This window comes from Harpegnathos saltator, unplaced genomic scaffold (genome assembly GCF_003227715.2).
Source record: "Harpegnathos saltator strain DR-91 unplaced genomic scaffold, Hsal_v8.6 scaffold657, whole genome shotgun sequence".
NCBI classification, from domain to species: Eukaryota; Metazoa; Arthropoda; class Insecta; order Hymenoptera; family Formicidae; genus Harpegnathos; species Harpegnathos saltator.
In genome coordinates this window covers 466,839-494,193 of record NW_020230490.1, presented here as the reverse complement: position 1 = coordinate 494,193, position 27,355 = coordinate 466,839, and the positions used below count along the sequence as shown (strand labels likewise).

At 33.6% G+C, this 27,355-nt stretch overlaps 5 protein-coding genes across 6 annotated transcripts; 3 read left to right on the top strand and 2 right to left on the bottom strand.

The window, feature by feature from the left end:
• Positions 1-86: 86 nt before the first annotated feature.
• LOC105182841 (acid phosphatase type 7) lies at positions 87-3,656 on the top strand. The gene is made up of 8 exons (XM_011140575.3): positions 87-371; positions 523-624; positions 760-954; positions 1,052-1,376; positions 1,448-1,630; positions 2,042-2,261; positions 2,335-2,529; positions 2,852-3,656. The coding sequence occupies exons 2-8, from the start codon at positions 528-530 to the stop codon at positions 2,942-2,944; spliced, it is 1,308 nt and encodes a 435-aa protein (XP_011138877.2). The 5' UTR covers positions 87-371; positions 523-527; the 3' UTR covers positions 2,945-3,656.
• A 227-nt stretch (positions 3,657-3,883) lies between these two features.
• Positions 3,884-8,602, bottom strand: Akt (AKT serine/threonine protein kinase). The gene is made up of 7 exons (XM_025304874.1): positions 8,221-8,602; positions 7,314-7,581; positions 7,003-7,240; positions 6,635-6,832; positions 6,199-6,469; positions 5,849-6,085; positions 3,884-5,768 (listed from the first exon to the last, which is right to left on the bottom strand). The coding sequence occupies exons 1-7, from the start codon at positions 8,360-8,362 to the stop codon at positions 5,428-5,430; spliced, it is 1,695 nt and encodes a 564-aa protein (XP_025160659.1). The 5' UTR covers positions 8,363-8,602; the 3' UTR covers positions 3,884-5,427.
• Positions 8,603-8,875: 273 nt separating this feature from the next.
• On the top strand, positions 8,876-11,054 carry Rpt4 (Regulatory particle triple-A ATPase 4). Its single transcript, XM_011140573.3, has 7 exons — positions 8,876-8,972; positions 9,357-9,436; positions 9,521-9,560; positions 9,673-9,809; positions 9,901-10,273; positions 10,363-10,626; positions 10,707-11,054. The coding sequence occupies exons 1-7, from the start codon at positions 8,876-8,878 to the stop codon at positions 10,895-10,897; spliced, it is 1,182 nt and encodes a 393-aa protein (XP_011138875.1). The 3' UTR covers positions 10,898-11,054.
• An 82-nt stretch (positions 11,055-11,136) lies between these two features.
• On the bottom strand, positions 11,137-12,889 carry wuho (tRNA (guanine-N(7)-)-methyltransferase non-catalytic subunit wuho). 2 transcript variants are annotated; one of them, XM_019841263.2, is made up of 2 exons: positions 12,701-12,889; positions 11,137-12,565 (listed from the first exon to the last, which is right to left on the bottom strand). In XM_019841263.2, the coding sequence occupies exon 2, from the start codon at positions 12,344-12,346 to the stop codon at positions 11,180-11,182; it is 1,167 nt and encodes a 388-aa protein (XP_019696822.1). In that variant the 5' UTR covers positions 12,347-12,565; positions 12,701-12,889; the 3' UTR covers positions 11,137-11,179. The 2 variants fall into 2 exon arrangements, with proteins under 2 accessions (XP_019696822.1, XP_011138874.1); XM_011140572.3 differs by having other exon boundaries at positions 11,137-12,496; positions 12,701-12,729.
• A 642-nt stretch (positions 12,890-13,531) lies between these two features.
• Positions 13,532-16,490, top strand: LOC105182838 (uncharacterized). The gene is made up of 6 exons (XM_011140571.3): positions 13,532-14,089; positions 14,219-14,499; positions 14,623-14,978; positions 15,159-15,292; positions 15,396-15,563; positions 15,741-16,490. The coding sequence occupies exons 1-6, from the start codon at positions 13,826-13,828 to the stop codon at positions 15,858-15,860; spliced, it is 1,323 nt and encodes a 440-aa protein (XP_011138873.1). The 5' UTR covers positions 13,532-13,825; the 3' UTR covers positions 15,861-16,490.
• The last annotated feature ends 10,865 nt before the right edge of the window (positions 16,491-27,355 follow it).

Below are 27,355 nucleotides of genomic sequence, written 5' to 3'. Positions count from 1 at the left end.
AGTAGAAATGGTGGCGACTCATAGCGGAGCTTTGTGAACTACAAATAGGCAATCCTCTGAGTTCTCCGATCGGCTAGTGCCACCGAGCGGCTTGATAAAGAAACCTATTTCGCATAAATCTGTTTATCGTTCTATCGGTCAATCACCGTATTATTGACGGAAACTAACAAAAGAATCAAATATTTAAAGTGAGCTATGTTCAAAGTATTAATCACCACGATAAGCTCTTGTCACACATACGTTTCCAGATAATGCGTAATTTCTCTCTGTTGTGGCGCAGCCAACGATGCAATTGCTTCCGTATTGCTTTGTGAGACAGTCGAGGATAATTGACACTTGTGTGATACAATTGACGTATTAAACTGATATAGGTATAATATTCATAATGACATAATTTGTGTAAATCATTCTGTTTCTAAATATGCATTAATTCGTACATAGAACGATGTTTTAATATACTCGTAATTAATTATGGTAATAATTCACTAAAATATACCATTTAATGTTCCTTTTTATTTATAGAAAAGATGCTTCTGCATATTATATTTATAATTTCATCCTTCTTTTCTACTGCATTTGGTGTGTTATATTATCAACCAGAAGCTGTGCATCTTTCCTATGGAGGTAAGTTTCATTATTTTCATGGACATTGTCTTATTTTACATATGTAAATAATGTGACTTGTAAGATTTGGAATAAAAAAGTAAAAGCTATAAATTTTTATATTGATATAATTCATATTTTGTATATGATCTTTAGATAACATTCATGATATTGTTGTGACATGGAGTACAAGAGATGATACTGAAGAATCATTAGTAGAGTATGGCATAGGTGGGCTCGTTTCCCAAGCCAAAGGAAATTCTACCCTTTTTACTGATGGCGGACTCAAACAAAAAAGACAATATATTCATAGGGTATGGCTGAAAAATTTAACTGCCGACAGCAAATACAGTAAGATATATATTGTACTGTTTTATTAGTAATTAGCAGTTTTGTGAGTACATGTTGTATTTTCAGCAATAATAAATATCTTACCTTTTATTACCAGTATATCACTGTGGCAGTCGTTATGGATGGTCAAATATATTTTATATGAGAACACCTAAAGATTCTACAGATTGGTCACCACAGATAGTTCTTTTTGGTGATATGGGCAATGAGAATGCACAAAGTTTGTCACGGTTGCAGGAAGAGACAGAACGTGGTTTATATGATGCAGCTATTCATGTTGGTGATTTTGCTTATGACATGCACACGGACGACGCACGTGTAGGTGATGAGTTTATGCGACAAATTGAATCTATTGCTGCTTATATACCATACATGACTGTGCCTGGTAATCATGAAGAGAAATATAACTTTAGCAATTATAGGTCTGTTTGAATAATACCAACTAATATCACTTGTTAAAGGTTTAATATTAATAATTAATAATTTCTTTTAGAGCACGATTTACAATGCCTGGTGATTCAGAAGGTTTATGGTATAGTTTTAATGTAGGTCCTGTACATTTTGTAGCTATAGAAACTGAAGCTTATTATTTTATGAATTATGGTATAAAACAATTGATTAAACAATATGAATGGTTGGATAAGGATCTACAGGAAGCAAATAAACCCGAAGCAAGGTATATTATTAAATAAATCTTAGTAAGATGAAAAATTGATAGAGTATGTATATATATATTGTTGCGCTCACTCTCACACTCGCGCTTTCACACAGGTAAATAAGAACACTCGCGTAAGAATATCAAGCTTTACTATATACAGCGCAACTTTCTCAAACTTCAAACAAGAATAATTCTCTATTTTAATAATTCTGAATTCTATCGTCTGTCTACGATGACAGCTTGCCGGAGACTCTCTGTCAGCTGTTCTTGTTGTTTACTTCTTATCGATTTTCCGTCGTCAGGACAATCCTCGCTCAGATGGCAAAATCAGCATCGGATGCCTAAGGCTCACGGATAACGGACGCTGCCACAAACCTTGTGGCTCGGATACAACAATATATATATATATATATATATTTACGATTGTAGGTATCAGCGGCCATGGATAGTAACATTTGGGCACAGGCCAATGTATTGCAGTAACGCAAATGCAGATGATTGCACTAATCACCAAAGTTTAGTTAGAATTGGATTACCATTTCTTAATTGGTTTGGGTTGGAAGATTTGTTTTTCAAGCATAAAGTAGATTTAGAGATATGGGCGCATGAACATAGTTATGAAAGAATGTGGCCCATGTATAACTTTCAAGTAATTATCTTTTCTATCATGTTATTCCTTTTACGGAAAATTCGTATATTAATAATAAAAGATATAATCACAGGTGTACAACGGTAGTTATGAAGAGCCATATAAAAATTACAAAGCACCAGTGCATATAGTTACTGGATCAGCTGGTTGCAAAGAAGGTCGAGAGAAATTTGTCCCAAAACGACCAGAATGGTCTGCATATCGTAGCTCAGACTACGGATATACAAGAATGAAAATCCTCAATAAAACTCATCTATATTTAGAACAGGTATGGTATATTATAATACGATCTCAAAAGTGTAATGTCTTTGATTTGATCTCCAGGTTGATACCGCATTCATCTTGGGTTTGTTTCGTGAACATTCCACTTTACTTTCTCAAGTAGAGGAACTGTCTGAAACTAATGTTTCGAGAAATTTCAGGAAGTAAACTGGGTGTTCACGAAACATCGGGTATAAATCCAAGATAAACATGGCATTCTCCGATCCAAAAATCAAATAAAATATCCCTTTGTAACGCAAAATTCTAAAAAGTCGTATCTTGTATATTCTAAGAAATAGTAAAAATCATTTAATTTTATTGTATTATAGGTATCTGATGATAAAGAAGGTGCTGTCTTGGACAGAATTTGGCTGGTGAAAGAAAAGCCTTGGCCACTTTATGCGAACATTTCTACAAAATAACATAATAAAAATTTAGTTTAATTTGATGAATGCTATGCAATAAAACAGAACAATAAACACATGAAAAATATATTACACACATAAAATGTGTGTAGTATTAAAGTTAGTAATTATAAAGTTACTCATTACTTTCATTTATGTATTATATGAATATGAATCCACACACGCATACACACATACACGCGCGCTGTTACGTTCCTAACGTATCTCTGTATCTTTCCAGCCTTAGTCTGTTTACCTATGTCTCGAACATTTCTATCCCTCTTCAAATGTTGCTTTATGACCATACCTACTTTTATGACCCATCCCTTTTTTTTTTTTGGTAGTAGTTTCCCTCTAAACTTCTCACGAAACCGTTCGTCAGTCTCCAGTTGTTTTCCTTCCCGTAAGGAACACCTCCCGTTCCTCTCGTAGCGTATACTTAAATACATATATTCGAATAAACTCGCCTTTCTATAAAAACGGTATCTCTCCCCTATTCACGAAGAAATTATTATAATCATTACGTTTCGAACGTAACGTCGGAATGTAACAGCGTGCATATGCGCACACACGCACGCATGCACACACACATACACACACACACACACAGTACACATTTTGTTAAATATGTAGCTGCGTATGTCGCAGTTGAAATATATGCATGAAATATATGAACAGTAAAATAACAGTGTAATTTATGTATGAGCGAATAAAAAATTAGTAAATGCAAGACGCGTACAATATAATCGTTTAATTGTTAAAATATAAATATAAATAAATATATATATATATACACATACATATATACATTTGTATGTCTATATAATTATAGTATATATATATATATATATATATATGTCTGTCTGTGTGTGTGTATGTGTGTATGAATATGTGTATGTGTGTATATATACACACATGCACACATATATTTAGTATTAGTGTATATAAGATTTCATATTTCCATCTAATTCACAATTATTACTATTCATCAATGATACATAAAGATACATAACGAATAGCTTGATTTCATTAGGAAAACGGATGCTTCGGTTAAAAATTTGTTATAATTAGAAATGTGTGAGTTTCTTCAGTTTAACATATATCATATCACGTATTTTATTTGACTTCGGATAAAACTTACTCGAACCGCGCTCATAATTGCGATCAACATATTTTCAACCTACAAATTTCTTAAATGTATTCCTGCACATTTTCTAGCTCTAAATCACCGAGATTTTGTAAACGTGCATGGAACAGTTTACCTAAATGATATAGATTGTGTGACTAGTTTCGATAGATTTAAAAATAGGGTAATTAAACTGACTGTATAATTATTTTATATTTTCGTATTCGCATTCAAGTGTAACAATATACTCGCATCAAAGAATGATTATACACTAAGCACTTTAATCACAATTATGCACAAATCATTTTGCAACGTTAACATTACTAGCTGGCAACAATCCCGCTTTGATGATGAATCAACGAAATATTCACGCACAATATTGTATTTCGTTATCACCATTAAAGAACTATTCCAATAGGTACCTTTTCGAAGAAAATCCTTATAAAGTAGGCGGAAAATATTTCAAGCCATGAGCTTCTTTTAAACAATCCCTATCCTTTCAAATAATCCCAAAAATAGTCAAACATTTGCTTCGACAAATATGCCGAACTCGATACAATTCATATATTATGCTAGTGTCTCGAATACTCGCACATCTCCAATTATTGCCAGTCATAATATCTTTATAAGGCTAAAAAAGTGATCTCTCGAATTTATACATTCAATTAAAGCTGATCTCCTACAATTCTACTTTTTCACAATGGATAAACCATTTTTTTTTTATTTTTCTCTCCTTATTGACATTTTGCCATTTTTAATTTTCTACTTTGGCATCTGCCGTAAGTCATCTACCGGATTAAAAAGGATCAGGAACTGCCCCTCCATAAATGAGATAATAAACAATGACAGCGAGCCTGGAAAGTGTCAAGCGATGACTCTGTTAAACACAAGATTATACTTATGGTTACTACGCGTTCCTTGAAGACGAGAAAATTGTTCAATATTCACAATACGTGTCTCAAGGAGTTTTAGTTAACTTGATTCAATTGAGAACGTAATTTAATCCCTGTCATAATTCTTCGAGCTTATGCAGCAAGTATTAATCGTACTATATCGTATTATATCGATGTAATCTTACAGTATACATTTTGCCATATACAACTTTAATGAATAGTTATGTGTATAGGTGTTATATGCGCGCGCACATTCGTACGCATAAATCTAATTCGCCGTTGGAGATATGTGTGACGATCTCATAGGATGCATAAAAAAAGCATCGTAAAGAATGGTAATTTGATTGATCTGTCTATTGGGAAAGCTTTAAGCTTCGCAGACAATCGTCAGATACAGTTGTGATCAGATGTTTCTGCTTGAGATTTTTCATGCATTAAACCACACATCTTGTTATATTAATTAATCAAGACACTTGACACTGTCAGTGATTAATAGAAACAATGGAAGAAGTTGCTGCAGAGTGACTGTCTTGGTATGAAAACTGGGGGAAATGTTCTTGCTCTTCTGCTATAGAATTCAGACCCCCTCCACTACCTAAACAGCCTTGATCTGGAGGTGTAAGTTCAACACTTTCGCCGGTAAATTCACTATCAAAATATCGAGTGTCAGTATCTGAAGTCACTTGTGGCTTGAAAGGAGGGGGAATCTTCTTCTGAACAAGGTCTGCCCAATTGATACACGAGAAGAATGCATGGTTCATGATGTCCTTCGCGTCGTTGGGTCCACCACCTAATCTTCTACTTGGGTCTTTTATTAACAAACCTGCATAGAAATAATATATAATAAAGTCTTTCGACATTAGAACACGATGATCATGATCCTTATTAGTAATCTCTACTCACCACCGAGCATGTCTCTTGCTTCGTTGCTAATCGTCCTAGGAAACCTTACTTCTTCCAATAAAATAAGCGTAAATAGCTTTTCGTGATCTCTGTTATAAAAAGGTAATCGACCACACATCATTTCATACATGACTACACCAACACCCCACCAATCTACAGCTCGCCCATAATCGTTATCTTCTAGTACTTCTGGTGCCAAATATTCCGGCGTTCCACAAAAGGTCTTTGTCGTTCTTCCTATATATATATATATATACACATATATATATATATATGCAATTGCATTACGATTTATTCAACATTTCATCAATTTCACTTCATCATCTTTCGGCTTAACAAGTGATACGAACCGTATGTAATGTCTTCTTTACATAAGCCAAAATCAGCAATTTTTATATGTCCATCCTTATCCAAAAGGAGATTCTCCAATTTAAGGTCACGGTATATAATGCCTTGAGAGTGCAAATAACCAAGGGCCGATATAATTTCTGCGCCGTAAAATCTAGTACGGTCTTCACCAAATACTCGCGATCGACTCAAGTGGAAAAATAACTCGCCACCATTTACATATTCCATAACAAAACATAGCCTATCTGCTGTTTGGAAACTATATTTCAACGACTGGAAATTTATAAAAAAATTAATATCACAAGAATGGTATAATATATAAATATTCCATCGTAATATAAGAGTAATGGATTTTGTACTTATGTATATATAACATTGAGTCACAAAATATTTTATAAGAATATTCACTTATTTAACATATATATACAATCAACATACAATTAAAAAAGGATGACTTGTAGTACGTAATACTCTATTTTCAGTAAGTGTGTGCGCCACTTCATCCTTACGAATAATAACTTCTTTTCTTAAGATTTTGATAGCGTATAAATGCCCTGTCGCCTTTTCTCTACATAGAATTACCTTTCCAAATGTACCTTTTCCCAAAACTTTTAAAAATTCGAAATTTTCAAGTGTCTGAAACATATACATTCAGAGGATTCATAAGAAGGAAATCAGTTTTGAAGATTATCTAAAACACACGTGTGCGGGCACGCATACAACTTAGCAATGCATACTCAATGATATTGGGTTTCCTTAGGAAAGATTAGATAAGATTAGTTACAAAGATAAGTAATGTAACTTACTACTTTCTTTTTACCAGTACTTTTACTACTTGAAGTTCCTTGTACACTGAATTTTGCTGATAATTCATCAATACTACCACCATCTGCATCTGCAGATACAACACCTAAAGAAGTACAGGAATCGGATCTAGCACCTATTGACGATTCCATATCAACATCCTCCGAAGAGGAAGATTGTTGCATTTGTGGTTGTTCTTGTTGCTGATGCTCTACATTGGCTAATCTATCAGCTACATATCTGTAGAAAAAAAAAATGGAAATGTTAAGACATTTCTCAATATTAAGAAGAAATTCCATAGGTAAAAACAAACCTGATTGCTGCTACCCAGTCTTCTCTTTCTTGCTCAGTTTCCACATGAAATGTCCTCTCGATTACTGTTGTCCACTGCAGGCCTCTGATAACAAATGTATAGGGCTTAGGTCTGTCCACTGACATTATTTGGCACCCACGCACTGTAAAGTTATTTAACGGCTGCGCAGATGTAGCCATTTGTTGATCGGGTTTTGCCTTGAATCCAACCAGAGTACCATCGTCTCTCAAGACAAAGTATCTTGATCTCCAATTTTTAATGTGCTCACCTACAAATAAATTATTCAATGTACAAAAGTTAAATTTCCCTTTTTATCTTGACAGCTTAGACATTTTGTTCTAGTGATTATTTCTTAGTCGTAGTCGTAGTCTCGTATAAAATATTTTAATATTTAAGAATATATAATAAAAAGATACGACTGGACAAGAGTGTTAACATTTAAGAGAAGAATTGATTACATTCCCATGCTACATTCCAAAGCGTATATTTCATCCATGGTGCGTCAGAAAATGCGCATCGCGATCGCATGAAGTAACATAACATAAAAGCATACAAACAGACAGTTTGTACGAAAATATCGTCGCAAACGCGAATATGCGAGACTCGGGTCGGCCCGTGAATTTTTGTCCGTGCCTCTCATGGGGACAAGCATACACGTGATAACCGATATCTACAAGGTACAAACGTGCTCCGCACATTTGAGGTTCGGTATTGCTTTTTGTAGATACCGTGTCGACGAAGATTACTCGAAGAAGCATGCGTTCGTGACACTAGTGCCGCGTGACCATACGCTCGCGAAACAATGCGAAGAGGAACGTATGATAGTCGGGAACGTGGCGACGAGCATAACATAAATATTATGAATCGTGCGATAACATAAATATTATGAAGACATCGTTGGCAATACCGCGTTTTTGAAGCCAGCCCTCTTTGACGATACGTTGACCGCTGCCGCCGCTGCCGCCGCCGCCGCCGCTGCCGCCGCCGCTGCCGCCGCCGCCGGCGCCGCCGCCACCGGACGCTGCGACGTTCATCGCTGCGTCCCCCATCGCTTGAACACTGATGCGCACTTGTCGATATTCCGCCAATACTCCAAATTACGTTCTCTCCTGGAAATTCCACAAAATGCGCGAACACGCAGTAGCGGGAGTGGTACGCGTATACAAACTTGAGTAATCATAGATACGCGTGCGGCAGGTAATGCATATGTACACAGTGATCGTCGACGTGATAGCGTTGAACCGAGAGAGACGTCAGTTGCGGCGCAACTGTCGCTCGGCCCGAAACTTACTTCATAGAGGTGCGTTCTGGCCCGATAAATGATGTTCACACGCGTCTGATAATTCAATGTCGGTGTGGTGTGTGATTGTGTGTACTACGCCATATCGATGTCCAATAGGAGGGCTCATTTCCTAGGGTCTACAGTGACATTTTTGTCTCTAGAATTGCCCATATTGCCTATTCTCTCGTTTTTCTACACGGTTTCGTGCACATCTTTAACCCACGTTTCAGCCATCTGCGAATATTTTGTCTGTGACAGTTAGACAGCAGAATAAGTGAAAATGGCGGTCACCATGGACTCTGTAAGGGAAAAAGCCCTTCAAGATTTCCGGAAAAAGCTCTTGGAACACAAGGAAGTAGAGTCACGTCTTAAAGAAAGTAAGACACGTTTGTCAAAATTGTAAAATCTACTTGAATAAATGTATTTATAAGAATCAGAGATTTCTAACCTCATATTGCACATTCTATTGTCTCTATTCTTGTATTAGATTTGTCTTTGTACTCGAACTGGCTGCACTACCTGCCACACTGGTTCTCGTTTTTTCGACAAATCACAATTATATACCTGTTCTCCTTCTAAGCTTCGAAAGTGTACACTAGTTCAGTAACAAAGGGCAGGTCTACAAACTTCCCTTGACTATATTTATGTGTTTAGATACATCCCTTTTATAATACTGATATGTTTATCTATTTTTGCTATATGTTATATTTGAAATTATCAATATATTGGGATAACATAGCGTGTGATTTCCTTTTTTTTAGTGAGAGAACATCTTAAAGATTTGACTAAGCAATATGACAAATCTGAAAATGATTTGAAAGCGCTACAAAGTGTTGGACAGGTATGTTGATTTTTGTTTCGATTAGAGTTTTACAATTAATTAAATATTATCTACTTCACAATTATCTATCTCTTAATGTTATAGATTGTTGGAGAGGTACTGAAACAACTTACAGAAGAAAAGTGTAAGTATATTGAACCTGTATGAGTTATGATATCTATATATCCTTATGATATATATGAAATGAAGAATATACACAGAGGAGGGAATAATTGTTTGTGTATAATTGTTTTAAGTTATTGTGAAAGCAACCAATGGTCCGCGCTATGTTGTTGGCTGTCGACGTCAATTGGATAAAAATAAGTTAAAATCTGGAACCAGAGTTGCTTTAGACATGACAACTCTTACAATTATGCGTTATTTACCACGTGAAGTAAGGAAGTTTCCTAATTTTATATATAAGTGGAATAATCAATTTCTAAGTCTTAAATGCCATAAACCTCATCCTTGTTGCTTTTTACTAGGTTGATCCATTAGTTTACAATATGTCTCACGAGGATCCTGGTGATGTTACATATTCTGCAATTGGTGGTTTAAGTGAACAGATACGTGAGCTGCGTGAAGTTATAGAATTGCCATTATTAAATCCTGAACTTTTCCAAAGAGTTGGCATCACTCCTCCAAAGGGATGTTTGTTATATGGTCCCCCAGGTACTGGGAAGACATTACTGGCTAGGGCTGTCGCCAGTCAGTTAGATGCAAATTTCTTAAAAGTTGTCTCAAGTGCAATTGTTGATAAATATATCGGCGAATCTGCTAGATTGATTAGAGAAATGTTCAATTATGCCCGTGATCATCAACCGTGCATTATATTCATGGATGAAATTGATGCTATTGGTGAGTATATAATATTTGTATAGCAAACAATTATAAATTTCTATCATCACATCAATATGAGTTGTATCAATATCCGTATTCGCGTGCAGGCGGCCGCAGATTTTCGGAAGGAACTAGTGCTGATCGAGAAATCCAGAGAACCTTGATGGAATTGTTAAATCAGATGGATGGATTTGATTCTTTGGGTCAAGTCAAAATGATAATGGCGACAAATAGACCTGACACTTTAGATCCCGCATTATTACGGCCTGGAAGACTAGACAGAAAAATCGAGATACCTTTACCAAACGAACAAGCGCGTTTGGAAATATTGAAGATACATGCTTTGCCGATAGCTAAACATGGTGAAATCGGTAAGATATTTTTGTCTTGTACATATCTGACGTATATGAATATTATATTAATAATATTCCTCATTAAATGTGTAACACAGATTATGAGGCAGTAGTTAAACTTTCGGATGGATTTAATGGAGCCGACTTGAGAAATGTATGCACAGAGGCAGGATTATTTGCCATAAGATTAGAAAGAGAGTATGTAATCCAGGAAGATTTTATGAAAGCTGTCAGAAAAGTTTCCGACAACAAAAAACTAGAATCTAAATTAGACTATAAGCCTGTGTAATCTGCAATTCACTATTTTATATTTCACACAAGTGACACATATATTAAATATATTAATTTCTGTGTGATCCATCTTGTACCACACAAGTATGAAGATCAACAAACATGTATAATACAATAAATATTGGCACAGTCTAGCAACTTTAACTTGAAATATACATATTTGTAATGATTGAGAGATAAGTTTCAGTTATCATGAATGTTTATTTACATATTTTATAAAATATGTGTTAATTACAATTGCTGTGTTTTATGTATATTTCTAAAAATGATATTACAATGTTTACAATGTATTACTTGTCGCAAGACGAATTTTTTTCCTCTCTAAATATTCCTGTACATTGTCATATTTTCTTTTATATAAAATAGGGAAGAAATTCTGCTTAACAGTAATATCTTTTAAAGTTTCCCAGGACTTATTGAGATGTTTCACTGCGCAATTTAAAGTATCATGAACAACAAATTTATTATCTTGAAATTTGTATACTCGAAATCCTACATCTGTTAATAGCCACAAGTTTTTTTTATGTAAACAACAGTCCACTGGTTCAAGTTCCACAGATAAGGATTCCAAATAATTAGCTACCAGTTGTGATTTTTGATCATTAGTAATACTATAAATTAATAATATTTCACTATTATAAAAACTTATTACGACCAAAGATTCCATTTCATGAAAATGAGACACTCTCATATGTTTGACAGGCAATACATCTACACATTCATCATAATAATTGTCACGAAGATGTTGATTAAATTTATCAATCGTACATTTTGATATTTTATCACAGAAATTTACAGACATCAATTCAGTCCCGTGCTTATAGTCCCATAATTTTAAATTGCCATCACCACCACATGATATTAAGATGCTTTTATCATGAGGTAATTCTGAGATATTTGTCACAAATTTGGCATGTCCCAAACAGTAAGATAGAATATTGTAACAGTTAGGAAACATGGAAACTCTAATTTTCTCATCTCTATCGGTCGTTAAAATATACTTCATATCTTGTGTGACAAGTACATCAAGGAGCATTGACAAATGCCCTAAAATCAAAGTACCATTTCCCATCGGAGAGCTAGTAGAGAATAAATAAGCATCACCGGCCTTGTCAGCAACCACGATATCGTTGTTTGGAGAAAACCTCATCTTGCTTGCAGCTCTGACAAGTGTACGATTAGACAGAAGCTTCGTGTTCTTTGTTTCATACAGGCATAGCTGCTTGCGATTTGCGCATATTGCAAAATATTTTCCATCCTCCGAGAATGTTACGGATGTTACCATATGATAACTCTCGATATCCACATTGTTGTGTACGTCAACCTTGCTGTTCGACTCCAAACCGGGCAAGATTATAATGTTTTCAATATCATTCTCGATATCGTAGATTATCACACGCTCGTTATTGCATACAGCAACGTATGACTCATATACAGAAAAGCTCATGATCGTGTAAAAATTGTAAAAATTTTAACTTTTAAAACAAAAGTCAAGTTGACATCGACCATACGACGCATGTGTGTGACACGAAGATCTGTTCTTTTTAACTGAACTAGATTGCACTTTTTGCTCTTAGAGTGAAAGAAGTATATAAATCTGTGTTGAAGAAAAAAGGGACGGAGTTGTTTTATTATTTGGGCTACGTCCCGATATTCACTACCAGTACTGCAAATATATTATTTGTGTCACATATACCAGCAGCTGGATTCTGTAACTCATTACTGGAGTTAACGATAACGAAAGTGTCATTAACTCCAATAACGAGTTACAGAATCGCGGTACAGGGGCTGTATTCCGTACCTGCATATCGACAACAATCTACCCTCACACTTCGGATTGGCAGCTAATTACCGGACACTTCGTATGATCTTCATGACATTAATCATACACAATGTCAATTCTCTTTTTTTTGCACATGTTAATTGATGTTATAAACATAAGCGTAACAATGTGCGAGACCGTGCTTGTCAAGAACGCTATTATGGTTGTAGCACGGACATAAACCGCCTGAAAATGGATGTAGCACGGATTGCCAGTACATGCAGATTTTATCGCCGAAACCTGAAAGTGGATGTAGCATTGTAGTTCCCCTCTCGGATGCAGATGGCGCCCATTTCCAGTGCGAAAAATCGGTGTTGCCGAAAACGCCGTATTGGCCGCTCTCAGCTTCCTCTCTGCTATAATCTAGAACGTTCTAGAAACGACGATCACTTGGCCTGTGGTTACGTCAGAACTTCTAGATTATTCTGGAATCTAGACATTCTAGAATCTCCGTCGTTGGCCGACGGTACAACATCGTTGACCGGCTCGGTCGCCTCGCGCCGGCGCTGCTGCCCCGCGGCCTCACTAGCTTCGCTACCCTGGGTGCAGCGTCGTCGTCGGTCGCCGCTGCCTTTGTGCACGTTTGTACAGAGGGCGCCTCACATTGGGCTCGGCTAATCGCGGCCCGTGACCTCTCTCCTTCTTCTCTCTGCTATAGATTTTCAGCACTGGCAGCCAATATCGGAACGCAGCTTTGAGCAAACTTGTCTAATGATTCGAGTCTTGGTTAAATGTGAATTGAGTCTCGATTAGATATAAGATGAGGATATTAGATGATATTAGATGAGAATTGATAAAATATGAATCTTCGCTAAAGTTTATAGAAACTAGTAAATTGTGATTCGAGTCTTAGCTAAGTGTTATGCTGACTTTCGAGTAATATTTGTTATATGATATATGTGTACCAGTATACTTGATTATTTACTTTATGATTTGGGTATCTGAATTATAAGAATTTAAGAAATGCTAGCAGAACCGATTTTTTTTACTAGCGCAGTAAACAGTGTTTGATTGCTGCGAAATAATCGTACGTTGCCGGTCAACGCTTGCTAATTCAGTCAGTCAAAAAATAGCGAGAGTTATTTATTAATTTACCAATTATCAATGGAAAGTTGGACAGATTTCTGCAGCAGATCGCTAGTCGACAAGATAGTTCATTATCTTACTGAGTGCACATATGAGAATTTCACAGCTTTTAAAGTAAACAATAGAAATTTAGCAGTAAATGGAGAATTCTATTTTATCAATAACTTCAATGCGTGGAAAAGATTTGTTCTCTGTGATAGAAATTGTGCCACTATTTTGCAACATTTCACGCACATACATGATACGAGAGGAAATAACACAGACGCAAATGTGTCCAAGGAAGTAAATAAACGTTTTTAACCTAACCTAACCTAATTTTAAACATGACAATTATAATTATATATATATATATATATAGCTGTTGTTTTGATAAAAAAATTATTAGATTGTAGACTTTTCGGATTTTTACAGGTTTTTGAACAGTTATTATCTAAGAGTGGCGACTGGCCCATAAGAATACAACGATGCTCATTGCAGAAGGAAAAGATTTGTGTGTATCTGAATCGCATGGATGTTATTCCAAACATCATTAAGACAGCTATTAGCTGCGATAATACATTTGGAAGAATTATTGCGAATGATAAAGTATTTAATTTAAGATATCAATCTGATACAAAATCCGACCTCACTACTCAGAGACTACGTCTAATCAGAAGTATTATAGCTAAAGTAATGGATCTACATGGATATAGGTAGCGCTGTGCTATATTTGAATTTGTTTTCAAAATTTTTTCAAATAGTATTATATAAACAGTTGGGTTGTTCCATTCTTTGTATATCCAAACTTGTTTAACGAAATATATTATAAAATTCAGGATATCAGATGAAGACTGTAATGACAAATATATATTTACGTCGAGATCAAAAGGATCAATTGAGGATGGATATGAAAGATATGTTTGCGGTGTTGTCAAAAATATACAGTCAAATACAAAGGAAATACATGCCACATGGGAACAATGCATAAAAGACAGAATGGATTACCTGAATAATAATTACCACTATATGTTTAATTGCGAGGAGAATGAAGACAACGTAGAGAAATATCTCATTCTGTGCGATATGGCCCATGCTATTATAATCTTCGACTTAATATCTGTAGCACCTAGACAACCAGTTGTTATAGAGTATAACATTTGTAAATCTAGCACATATATTAGAAATACAAAAGGTATGTTTCATTAGTAAATTTTATTATATATTTTTTATTTCTTGTAGCCTGCATTTTAGAATTACTTATTTGTTAAGTTATAAATAATGTTTCTTTTTGTTTCTTTTATTTGTAGTTCTAATCTGATTACAAAAATTTGTATCCTAGAGTCCATATTTAGATACTGTATCAATATCGTAGGTGCATCGTTTGTATTGTATAACACTGCCAGAATAGCAAGGATTATAGCAAAGTACAATATGATGGTTTTATGCGGAGAGTTCCCTCCGTTACCGAATATCGACGATGTGGATTTTTCGCAATTACAACAAGAGGTTGAAAAATTTTTCTAAATTACCAAAAATAACGTTATCATTCAAATTTTGAAAAATTGTATGTAAGGTATGAACCTTATGACAGTATTTAATCTGTTTTTAGGAAGAATGGGAACTCATATATAACTTTATTTTTGGATATCCCCAAATGCTACAAAACTGCTTAAGATACAAGCCGAATTTTCAGATTTACCCGCAAGTAATCTGCACTTTCTTGTCAGAACTGTGTCAGAAATTCAGCTCATATTATGGAAAAACCAAAATTCTGATGGTAAGAGAGAACATCCACTTTCTAGTGATTACAATATTAGCTTAAGACTTAGAATTTATTTACTGTTTTCCTTCATCATCTTTTTTGTGCATTGTATATGTATTATATGTGTTCACTAGTCTTTCTCTCTCTCTCTCTTTTATCTATTATACTGTATCTTTTTAATACGAACTATAGGGAGGAAGTGTCCATCTGGCTCCAAAAATGTTTGCAAGATTATACATGTTGCAAGCGCTGCAAGTTGTCCTGAGCAATGCTTTGAGTATTTTGGATATTAAACCAGTATCTCAAATGTAAAATGATGTTATGGATAAAAAGGTTTTAATTATTTAAACAAAAATCTTTGTTAAACAAATGTGTACAATTTTTCATAAAACCTCGGTTGACAGATCCTCTAGCGCCATCGAGTGATGTGAACTGAAGGCTTGTTAGAAGGGTTTGAGTCTTGACTAAGTAAATTCGAGTCTTTACTAAAAGACCCTCTATATATTTTAATCCAGTTATGAAAACCCTTTATATTAGTTCCAAAGTTATCCGCTACGAGTCGCCATTATTTTGTCACTTGAAATCGAAATCACAGCAGCCAAACGCAGGCGAATTTTTGTCTTTGAATAGAACAACTCGATGCTGGGCCCGGAAAACTTTGATATTGGATGTCTGCGAAAATATTACAAGTAATTAATTATTGCCAATGTTTCATATAATCTGTTGTAACTTCCTAATCGTAATGGGGATATTAGTGAAGTTTGCGTTTAAATAAGTGAGCTGATAACAATTGCTTTTCTGGGAGGTTGCAACAACAGGAGATATCGGTTAAATAATACACAAATCTAACTTTATTCACATTTTTTGCCGTTTTTTTCCCGCTGAATCATTGAGGAAATGATCTGTAGAGAACAGAAACCTCTGCGATACGAATAGCAGTTACAAGTAAATATGTACAATAATATATAATTAGTGGTGGTTGCCCCTTTTCTTCCTTTTTAACCGTCGTCTTGCCTTGCTGAATGATAGCGATCAACCAATCAATATTAACCAGTAATAAATTGCAAGGATCGATAGGTCCTTTCTCACGTATTATTTTGATCCAAGCGTACACCACTATCAATCATCGAATATCGCGACAATGTTGACGAATTGACAGAAATACTTCCTCAATCTTTCACAAACGAATCACACCGAACTTTCGTTATCTCGGAATCATCACTCACAATTTACACAATCGACTGCAATCGCATAATAAGATGTCGACAACATTTGTTTCAAGATTCCCGTCAGCAATTTCACTTACGCCGACTTCGAAATAATAATCGCAAGAAGGCGCAAATTTTGCATCGTTCTTTTAATATTTAATCCTAAATTACGAACCATTAAAGCCTCTTTCGGACCGTTATTTTCTCGAGAGAAATGCAAATGACTCAGTAATGGTTGCCGATTTAGGATTAAAAAGAATTTATTTTATCTTCTAACACCATCATTTCCTCTTAATCTGCTTGTAATGTCGCGCTCGATAATTTTATTTCTTTTCGCCTGATTTAACTTTATGTTTAATCATCCTTTCGTTTTATCTCGAAATTCTCACACTATACCTTCTCTCACTCGCAAGTTTTATCTGCGCTTCAAATCATCCGTCTACACATTCACGTTAATTTAAACCAGTGCTCGTAATTAGTTAAACATTGGAAATAATTTTTTCACATCACGCTTACTGTTTTAAATGTTTTCCAAGTGTGGATCCACACATATTTGTGTTACTAAGCGCGAATGACACGGGGAGGGTAGACGTGACATTCGATAATCGCTTCGAAAACGCAGTTCCGAGCATTGCTTTAAATATTACATTATAATATTACATTTATTTGTTTATTTTCACCTTTCTCTCTCTCTCTCTCTCTCTCTCTCTCTCTCTCTCTCTATTATTTTTTTTCTTTCTTTTTTTCTCGATGCCTTGATTATGACATAGGGTGAAATGTATTGTACACGAATATATATATATATATACATACATACATACATACATACATACATACATACATATATATATATCAAGTGTTGGAGAATATTTCTTGTGGTTTTACGTTGGTTAGATTAAATAAGGTTTAATTTGAATTTGAATTAAAACAGCATCAGTAGAGTGATGGTAGCTACATGAACCCATTGTATATACAATCAAAGGGATTTAGTTTTATTTATAAATGTCTACACACATCCTATGAAGTTTAATATCTCAATTATTACGTGATAAGTTTATTGGACGTAACACTCTCTCTTTTCAGAATATTAAAAATTCTTTATCTGATAGCCCGTAAGGCACGTCCGACAAACTTGTATGATAAATGAATCCAAAAAAACTTTGATCCAAAACAGTTCACTTCACCCTATTTCGAACAACCGATGAAAACATGTTCCGATACCGAAAACTTAAAATTTTTGAGATGTACAAGGACTCGATACAATTAGAGACCCTCCAGCCAAAGTCTGGACATTTTCGATATTTTACTGACTGTTCTACTTCCGTATTTTAATCTGAAATTTCATATTACACCATAGACCAGTTCGGAATACATTATATTCGGTCTCTAATCTATTAACGTTCAGATTAGTGTTTGAAATTTTCAGACAAACAGTTGGAACAGTTCGATTGAACATGATTTATTAAAATCTCTGCCCGAGACTCAGTCTAGATTGTGACTGCAGGATCTCTAGATACAAGATTATTTGACGCTATTAAACTGCCATTAATTCGGGCTAAGAAAAATAATCAATGATTATACAATTAGTCCAAACCACGTTTACTCCACTTCATCGTATCTATTACACAGGTTCGTCTGTTTTGCTTTTTTCTTGTTTTCGATTTTGCCTTGTTGCTAGCTTACTTATTAAGATGATTTGACATTCCGACGCGATTACTTTATTTTCTTCTTGTTCGCATCACATTTATTAACAATAGTCACCCGACGACTTTTGTGCGCAACCGTGAGATCCTTAGATCCTCGAAGTCTCTGAAACTACCCCAGCTTACACCCTCCAAATCCATAGTCTTGGATTATTAATTTCTCGTATTAGTCTCTGAATCCCTGAGTCCTGGAAATTCCCGTTTTTTTATTCTTTTCTACTCTTCACGACTCTTTGATCCTTTCGAGCTAATTTCTAAATCTCCGTATTCTGAAACCGCTTTATCTTCCTACTCTAAATTCCTACTCTTAGATCCTTGATCTTTCCAGGCTAGTCCCTACAGATTCCTAAGTCCTGAGTTCACCTCATTTTCTCATTTTAAATCTATACTCTTGGATCTTCGATTACTTTTTAGATTAGCTCTTGAATCCTTATGTCATGAAATATTTCCATCTTTCGATTTTAACATTGTCCCTATCTTGGATCTTGAAGATCTTTCGATTCTTCATTCTTCGCACTTTTTCTTGGATCTTTGGATACTGAGACATCCCTATTTCCCTGGAATAAATCCACAGCTCATGAATCCTTGAACATTCTTTGATTTTCAAATCTTTCTGGACTTTCTGTGCTTTCTTGAATTATTAGTGCTTTCAATTGTTACATCACGAAACCTTTGGATCTAAGTTATCGAACTTTCAAACTGATAGATCCTAAAGTCTCTGGGTTCTCTAACCCTCGACGAAAGAATACAGGGTTTTTGATGAAACCAGAACTTCGCGATTGTAAGGCGAGGAAATGGTTATCATTTCTTTTTTTTTCTTTTTGCGCACAAACGTGACTCTTCTATATTTCTTCGCCTCTGAAATGTTTTCTTTTCCGCTAGAGGTCCTCGGAAATTCTTTGATCATCAATACCCAAGGACTTCTGGATCCTTGGAGCCAGAAGTTACTGACGCAAAAGTCGACGGGACTTCGCAACGACTCCCAGTATCAAATCTCTCGCTTAGCGAGGACATTCTTCATCATTATTATCACTTCTCTCTTCGTTTATCACGCTCTATTATTATCATCGTTCTCCTATACTCCTAAAACTCTTCTCCTTTTTCTCCTTTTTCCGTACTTATTTTCTTATTCTCTGTCTTTCCTTTCACATACTTAATCATTTTGTTCGTTATTCTTTATAATTCTCCTCTCCCCTCGTTGTATTTTTATTCTTTATCAGTATCTGTTTTTATTCTGGCCGCGAGAATTATCCTCTCGCAATCTTGTTTTTAATGTGTCGCAATTCCCGAAGAGCGTGAGAAAAGGCGAAGGAGAGAAGAAGGTGAGAGGGAGTCTCGTGTTTTCATGCAGGATTCGCGTGGTTCAACAACGACTGAGAAAAGGACCGCACTTTTCATCTGAAGGAGTATCACCACGCGAAGTTTGCAATTCTCTCCTTCCCTTATCCTCTCTCTTCCTCTCTTTCAGAAAAAATTTTGTCCCGCTCATTTTTTCAGTACATATCCCCCCGTTTCTTGCCCTTTCTCGAATAGTAATTATCTAAAGAATAAAAGCGACAAAACGCCAAACGATAAAGAAAGCCCGATTGTTTCTCGGATAGTTTTCGAGATGTCCCTCTTAGTTACGTCTGCACAAGACTCTGGAGATTCGCATAACTACTATATGTAGTATAGCAATAAAAATTTTTTTGCTGGCATATTAAAAAATCGAAGTGTACTAAAAAATAGATAAGGCTCTATGAACATAAACATTTTATGCTCTTACACTAATGCTCATAAATATGTATCCAAACATAATCCTTCATACTTGTCAAAAATCTGATGATAAATATTTGCAAATCGAGATATCTTTTAAAGTAAATTATAAATACAGTCGACTGCATATAAATCGTTGTATTTTGCAAATATAAACCATATTTTAATCTGTGCAATATGAAAAGAGCGACGGTTTCCTCGAAAGTAACATTCTTCACAAAATTAAATTTAAATTTAAGTTAAGATTAAGAATCGATTTAATTAGAATTAAATTTGTATACTTGTTGACATGAAATATAAATTTAATTCGACGTTGATTTAATCTAAATTAAATTAAAACTTGCGTGCGTATTGTCTAAATTAAATCCGAATTTGATTCGAACTTGGATTGATCGAAATTAAATTCAAATTTAATTAAAGATTCTATTATTCGATATTAATTTCGAATTTAATTCGCATCTTTCGTTAAATCAGATTAAAGTTTAATTTGAATTTGAGTTAATCGAGATTCAATTCGAATTTAGTGTTGGAATTAATTTTAAATTAAATTAAATTCGAGTTCGTATGTGTATGTATGTATGTGTGTGTGTATATATATATATATATATATATATATATATATATATATATATAAATACATACATATTAAGATTATAAATTCGAATTTAATCGACGAGATTTCATCGAAATTTATCTCAAGAATTAATTGAAATTATATTAAAATTCAATTTGCATTTCTCCTATGCCCTAAAAATCGCATCACCTAAATTATCTACTTTTAAATCCTTATTACGAGTACTATAATAATGTAGTAGAAGAATAGTAGCAGTAGTAGTGGTGGTAGTGGTAGTAGTAGTAGTAGTAGTAGTATTAGTAGTAGTAGTAGTAGTAGTGATGCTAGTGGTCGTGGTGATGGTGAAGGAGTTGGTAGTGGTTGTGGCGATGATGGTAGTAGTGATGACAATGATTGTGGTGGTAGTAATAGTAGTAGTAGTAGCAGCAACAGCAGCGATAGTAGTAATAGTTACAGTATAATAGTAGTAGTAATAGCGGTAGTGTATTAATAGTAGAAGTTTTCCTATTTCTTATTCCTTTTTTTTGCTTAAGCATTTTTTATCTTTTAATTTTTTTTTCTGACTCCTGATAATCTAATAGACATCTAAAAATAACACCCATTTTTTTGCTTTCAATACTATTTGTATTTATTCTCTACCTCTTTCTCTTCTGCTTTTCTTCATTTCCAGCAAACGTCAGTTAAAGGGCTCCGTATAAACTCTATTTTGCATGACTACTTCCTCGATGCATATTAACCCCTTTTCATGTAAAATTTCATGTGTAAAATAAATCGTAAATTAGAATGTAAAGACTGGGAACTGCGAATATTACTATTGCAAAGATATGTGTGTATATATGTGTGTGTGTGTGTGTGTATGTGTTGGCTTTTTTCTTTCTGATTGACTGATTGGCTTTTTAAAAATTCAACATATGATAAATCTTGGGTACTCGTGTCTTTATTGATCCTGGTGATATTTTAATTTTCCTAATAATTAAATAATTAAATGTTTTAGAAGATCTTCGAATTCTTATATTTATCGATCCAAATTTTAACATTGCTTTATTACAAATTCTTAAATTCCCTTTATGCTTGTAACTATTCTTGACACTAGAGAAACAAACAAGTATATATACAATAAAGATTATTACTGCAAAAAGTGGATAGCGCGGAAATCGCTGTTTGCCGAAACTCTCCTGCTGAGTTTTTCTCCTTTTTTTTGTTTTTTAAATAAGACTTAAAAGACAACGATAAATCTTGGATCTTTATATTTTTACATTGGTCGCTCTCTGATTGTTTAGATGCCTCGATGTTTAAATGAACATTTATTTAAAGAAACATCATATTACGCAATTACAATTTTAATCAATATAACCGGATTTTAATCTAGTGACTAGGTTTTTAACGCATTTTTCGATTTTTATCCTATGTTTTGTCAGCTTTAATACAAACTTTCGACATAGAACTTTGATACCGTATTAATTTGTATCGCTGCGTCGTGATATTCCGATTCATTTTTCTTCTGTTTTCTGCTCCTTTTTTCGTCCCGCCTTCTTTCTTTCTCTGTCCATTTGTCCTTTCATATTATTCCTTTCTCTATCACTCTTCGTCGCTTTTTAGTATCTTTCTTCTTTTTTATTTATTTTTTTCTTCATTTGTGTATCTTCTATTTTATATACGATACTTTCCTCCTTTTCGTTTCTTCTCCTTTTGTTTAAATTTTCTCTTTTCATTCGGTTCTTATGTAACATAATTTCTCTGTTTCTACTTGTCCTTCTATTTTCCATTATTTCATTTTCTCTCTTATCTTTCTGTTCCCCAAATTTTTTCTTTTGCAACCAATTTATTATTTAATATGTCAAATACATAATAATTAATTTAGCGAAAGAAAATCTTAAAATAAATTAAATATATGATTTGAAGTCAGATTCAATAAGAGATATTAGGTATCTGCAAGTGATCGCGTATGCATATGTTATCGATTACTTTCCGCAAAGACTAGACGAATTGCAAACATTTCAAGTAATAAAAATTACATTGAAATTGCCGAATATTTTGTTTCAAATATAATTTTGAAAATACTATAAATACTTAACTTAATCTAATCTTTTGCACTACTCTGATCTACGCGTTCTAAAGATTTCGCGATCTTAGATCATCAAAGTATTTCCATCCTTACATCAGTAGAGCTACCCAATAAAAATAAAAATAATTTTTTCATGAAGATTCATATTAGAATTTACCTTGTTAACAACTTCAATCGTCGTCGTAAATGTTACAACTTGGGAAGTACAGATATTGTTGCCTTTCGGTCTTTCAATCTAATACACTTTTGTCGAGTTCAAAAGAAAAGAATCTATTTCTTTTTATTTCATTCAGTTTTAAACCAGCAACTGCAATTACATTAACGTAATTATAATAATTATAATAATTCTCTGTTACATCTCGTATATATCTCTTTAATATCTGTATATATATATCTGTACTATATACATGTTAAAATAATAAAGATTCAATGTTGAATCGTTCATTAGAAAAATTGAAACAATTTAGTTTTAATTTAAAAAAATATTTAGATTGTGCAAGATGGAAAATTTGATATATTTGTTATAAGTTGTTAAAATTCCGTTCCGTATATGATCTAGAAAGAACTATAAAACCGAGAATTATCTCGGTAAAGTCACAAAATAACGATATTTGTACAAATCTGCATATTAAATTTTCGCACTTTTAAATTAATAATATTGTTCAATATAAAAAGAAGAGGGAAAAAAATGGGGATGAAAATTCCGTTTCTTCGTTGAAAGACAGGCGCGGGATCGCATATCACATTAATCGCCGCCAAATCCCGCTATTTCTAATAATCGTGATGTTCGCCGCGATAATTGATTCGTGCAACAACCAATATGATTGCGATTTAGCGCTATTATATAGATGATTGTTGATACAACAATCGATATATTCATGTATTAAAACTTGCGCGGCGTGCCTTGCTGAAATTATTTCGCTTTTCCAGCGGGATTTGACTCTATCTTTTGATCTCGAGATCTTTTAGCCAGCCCTACTCCTTTTTGCACTGTTATCCCTTGACACACCTGTCTCTCTACCGTTGTCTGTTATTTCATTTTTTTCTTTTTTGTTTCTCGTCAAAGTGTGTACACGTATACGCATCCAATATTCGGGGAGGAAATATTGTTTTCGCTCGCTCATCCAGTCATGTGAATTCTGGTTCACAATGTAACATTCGTCTTCCAGAGATCACCAGTTGCAGTTTAGTAATCAGTGTGTCCATTAACGTGTCTCATTTAAATTCAACTTTACGAAAGAAACATCTCGTCGTTTCTCTCGCTATCATCCCTCAAATCGTGAGTTCCTTCAATTTTCGTTAAGGATCGCATTCTTTATTCAATTTCTTTTTTCTTTTTTCAAAATAAGGATCGAGACCAGTACATGTAGCTTGGTTGAGCTTAATTTCGAACAAATTAGTGGGAAAATCATGTTGAGAATGTATGTAAAATTTGTAAAATTTAAAGACCCTTCTTCAATCTACGAAAAATTTGTATAAAATCCTTGTAAGAGAGAGTTTGTTAACATTAAAATGCAACAATACTATTTATATTCCATAATCATAAAAGATAAACCTTTCCGTATATCGAACAAAAATATCACATTGACTTTCAATTCAAAATTAAAATATATTTGAGCTTGAATATTTGAACTTGAAAAATTTCGAAAGGATTTAGCAAAATAATACCGATCTTGATCCCTTCTATTTTGGATGTTTTGCTTGTTCAAGATCATTTGCAAAAAAAAGCACGGTTTAGAGAATGGTTGAAGATCATTCTCGTAAAAATCGCGCCACATAAAAGGAATATATATATATAACAGGACATTCCGAAAAACTTACGAAGGATTTTCGAAATTTGTACTTTTCGAATATATATATCTTCAGGGTGTCCCTTATTTTTGTTTTCTTTAACTTTTTGACACATTTCCATAATTTCCTTCAAATATATATTATTAATTAAATGAAGAATTTCTTTAATATTATAATCGTTTAATAATTATTTCAGCATTAAATTTAATCATCTTTAATTATTATTCCTTTTCTTAACAGGCCACATTAAACAAGCCGTTGGATTTAAGTTTAAGATCCTAAGAGGACTTTCCCTCCTTAAATTATTGTATTTTTTTAATCAATAGCACAAGAGTTAAGTTACAGGTCATATGAGGAAAAGTTATTTCTACTTTCTTCCTTTTCTGTTTTTGCAGTTAAGTTCGAATTATTTGTCATAAACAAATTCATTGACAAAAGTCACTTACGGCTTCTTATATTTATTAATTTTTTGTTTATTATTTTGTATGTTTATATATTTAGAGGATATATTATAAGGAACACCCTATATATATATATATATATATACACACACACACACACACACACACACACGCGCGCGCGCACTTGCGCATTATGTTTGCATGTATATGTCTATATATATTTATTCATGTAGACATTTTACACTTATATCATAATATAGTTATCAGTTTAATTTTTTGCCCTTTATACTTTGTTTTGTTCATTTAATTATAGCATAATAACTTAATATATATGTACTTATTTTTTTTTCTTCAATGCTGTATGTGTGTGTCTGCTATGTATGAGTTAGCGTATAGTCTGTTAATTAATCAAAGTTAATTATTTATCGAGAAGTCAGCCATTTCTCTTTCATTGTTCTCTCGACACAAGAAAAGTCTTTTTTCTCTTCTCTCCCAACCCCCAACCTCTTTTCATCGTTCTACTTTCTTTCACATTCTCTATTTCGTTTCACTTATATATTATATATGTTGACTTTTCGCAGATTTATATATTTTTTCTCGTACCAAAGATAACGACGGCGCGGGACTTACTTGTTTAATGAATTTATTTTAGTTTAGAGCTTATTTACTTAAACAAATGTTAAAAACTCGCGCTTTAATTTCGAAAGTTATTTTATACTTTATCGAAATAATGTTTGTAATTTTCTTAAGTAATCTCTCTTTCATGTTCCAAAGATAATTTTATACTATAAAAATAATTTTATATTTTTTATAACTACCTCAACGTATTAGAGTTAATTTCATATAATGTGTACAATTTCTGAATTTCAAATAGAATAAACAATTTCGCTGATAAATTTGCAGTATTAATTTTATTATAATTCATCCGATATATATATATATATGTGTATATGTGTATATATATATATAACAAATTATATTTAATAAATAATTTTGTCGTTCTAAATTCTGTGAATTATATCAAATAATTCCGAATCTTTCGACTAATCTCGTTAGATATTTCCAATGGTAGTTTAACTTCAGATAAAACTAGAAATTTTTATTTTTCAGAATTTCTACTTTACGCACTCAGTTTCAACTAATTAGTTTCAACTAACTTCGTAAAGTATAAATCTCTGAATATAATCAAATTTTTATCTATTTTCAGAAACATTAGACCGCAGATCTATCGCGGAATTAATTGGAAGATACATATGCTTTAGAACGACGAAATTTTATGAGTTTGATTAAGCAATTAAATTTGTAAAAATAAATTTTTAATATTATTAAATAGTGCAGAACATTAAATTAAAAATATACATATTTAAATGTCGAGTCTTAAAATGGTCTTTATATTATTTTGTTTTCCTTTTGCGAAAATTGAAGACCAAACATGTAAAGAAACGAAAAATCTCCCCGTAGTTTCTTTATTTAGCATTCTTATAACCTTCATTTTCCGACTAGTTTCTCTCTCTCTCTCTCTCTCTCTCTCTCTCTCTCTCTCTCTCTCTCTCTCTCCCTCTCTCCCAATTTCACATTATCACTCTTTCTTTCTCACATATATACTCTCTATTTCATGTACCTCTTTCCCTCTCTATCCTCTCACACGATAAATCTGTTCGCTTTGAAAAATATGTACAATGCCGCTGCGGTTCGTCAGCGTTCAATAATTTATAACCGCCCTTACTACTTTTCATATTCTCCAAATCATTCCTATTATCTCGTCTTTTCTTCCGCTTCTTTTCAGCCCCTTTTTAGATTCCTCTTTCCTTAACTTTTCTTATATTTTCACATTTTTTGAAATTTACCTTCCGCAGAGTAATTGGGTTTCTTCTCTACACTGGAATATACCTTTTTTCCTTTATTTCTTCTTTTCCTTCCACTTGCTTCCCTTTTTCAGCCTCTTTTGGCCCTCTCACTTTCTTTTGGTTTTTCAGTCCACATTTTTTTCTTATCTCTTCGACCTTCTATATTTTTTCTATCTCTGTTTTTCCATCTGTTATTCTTTCCTTCCTTTTTAAAATTAACATTTTTTTCTTTTATTTTCCTTTCGTTTTTTCTCAAGGTTGCTCTCTATTTTTATTTTTTTGTTTTTGATTCTATGTCGCATTCCTTTGTTGTTTTGCTCGGAAAATTTGCTCGAATCTTTATGTTCGTTCTCACAATTTCCGAAAAGTCGCTGGTCTTCTTCGGTAGAAATTACTTCTCGTAATTTTTTTTCTTTTTTTCTTTTTCATATCTTCTTAGTCTCTTTTACTTTATCTTTTCCTG

Bases quoted from the DNA above. Each gene is read 5' to 3' on its own strand.
- Akt (XM_025304874.1), bottom strand. From the start codon at position 8,362: ATGGGGGACGCAGCGATGAACGTCGCAGCGTCCGGTGGCGGCGGCGCC. The intron at 7,582-8,220 runs GTATTGCCAACG...ATTTATTTGTAG, and splicing joins GGGCTGGCTTCAAAAACGCG to GTGAGCACATTAAAAATTGG. The intron at 7,241-7,313 runs GTTTGTTTTTAC...TTTTTTCTACAG, and splicing joins GACTGGGTAGCAGCAATCAG to ATATGTAGCTGATAGATTAG.
- LOC105182838 (XM_011140571.3), top strand. From the start codon at position 13,826: ATGGAAAGTTGGACAGATTTCTGCAGCAGATCGCTAGTCGACAAGATA. The intron at 14,979-15,158 runs GTATGTTTCATT...TCAATATCGTAG, and splicing joins ATATATTAGAAATACAAAAG to GTGCATCGTTTGTATTGTAT. The intron at 15,564-15,740 runs GTAAGAGAGAAC...TACGAACTATAG, and splicing joins GAAAAACCAAAATTCTGATG to GGAGGAAGTGTCCATCTGGC.
- LOC105182841 (XM_011140575.3), top strand. From the start codon at position 528: ATGCTTCTGCATATTATATTTATAATTTCATCCTTCTTTTCTACTGCA. The intron at 625-759 runs GTAAGTTTCATT...TATGATCTTTAG, and splicing joins TGTGCATCTTTCCTATGGAG to ATAACATTCATGATATTGTT. The intron at 1,377-1,447 runs GTCTGTTTGAAT...AATTTCTTTTAG, and splicing joins TATAACTTTAGCAATTATAG to AGCACGATTTACAATGCCTG.
- wuho (XM_019841263.2), bottom strand. From the start codon at position 12,346: ATGAGCTTTTCTGTATATGAGTCATACGTTGCTGTATGCAATAACGAG.
- Rpt4 (XM_011140573.3), top strand. From the start codon at position 8,876: ATGGCGGTCACCATGGACTCTGTAAGGGAAAAAGCCCTTCAAGATTTC. The intron at 9,561-9,672 runs GTAAGTATATTG...AATTGTTTTAAG, and splicing joins ACAACTTACAGAAGAAAAGT to TTATTGTGAAAGCAACCAAT. The intron at 10,627-10,706 runs GTAAGATATTTT...TGTGTAACACAG, and splicing joins AGCTAAACATGGTGAAATCG to ATTATGAGGCAGTAGTTAAA.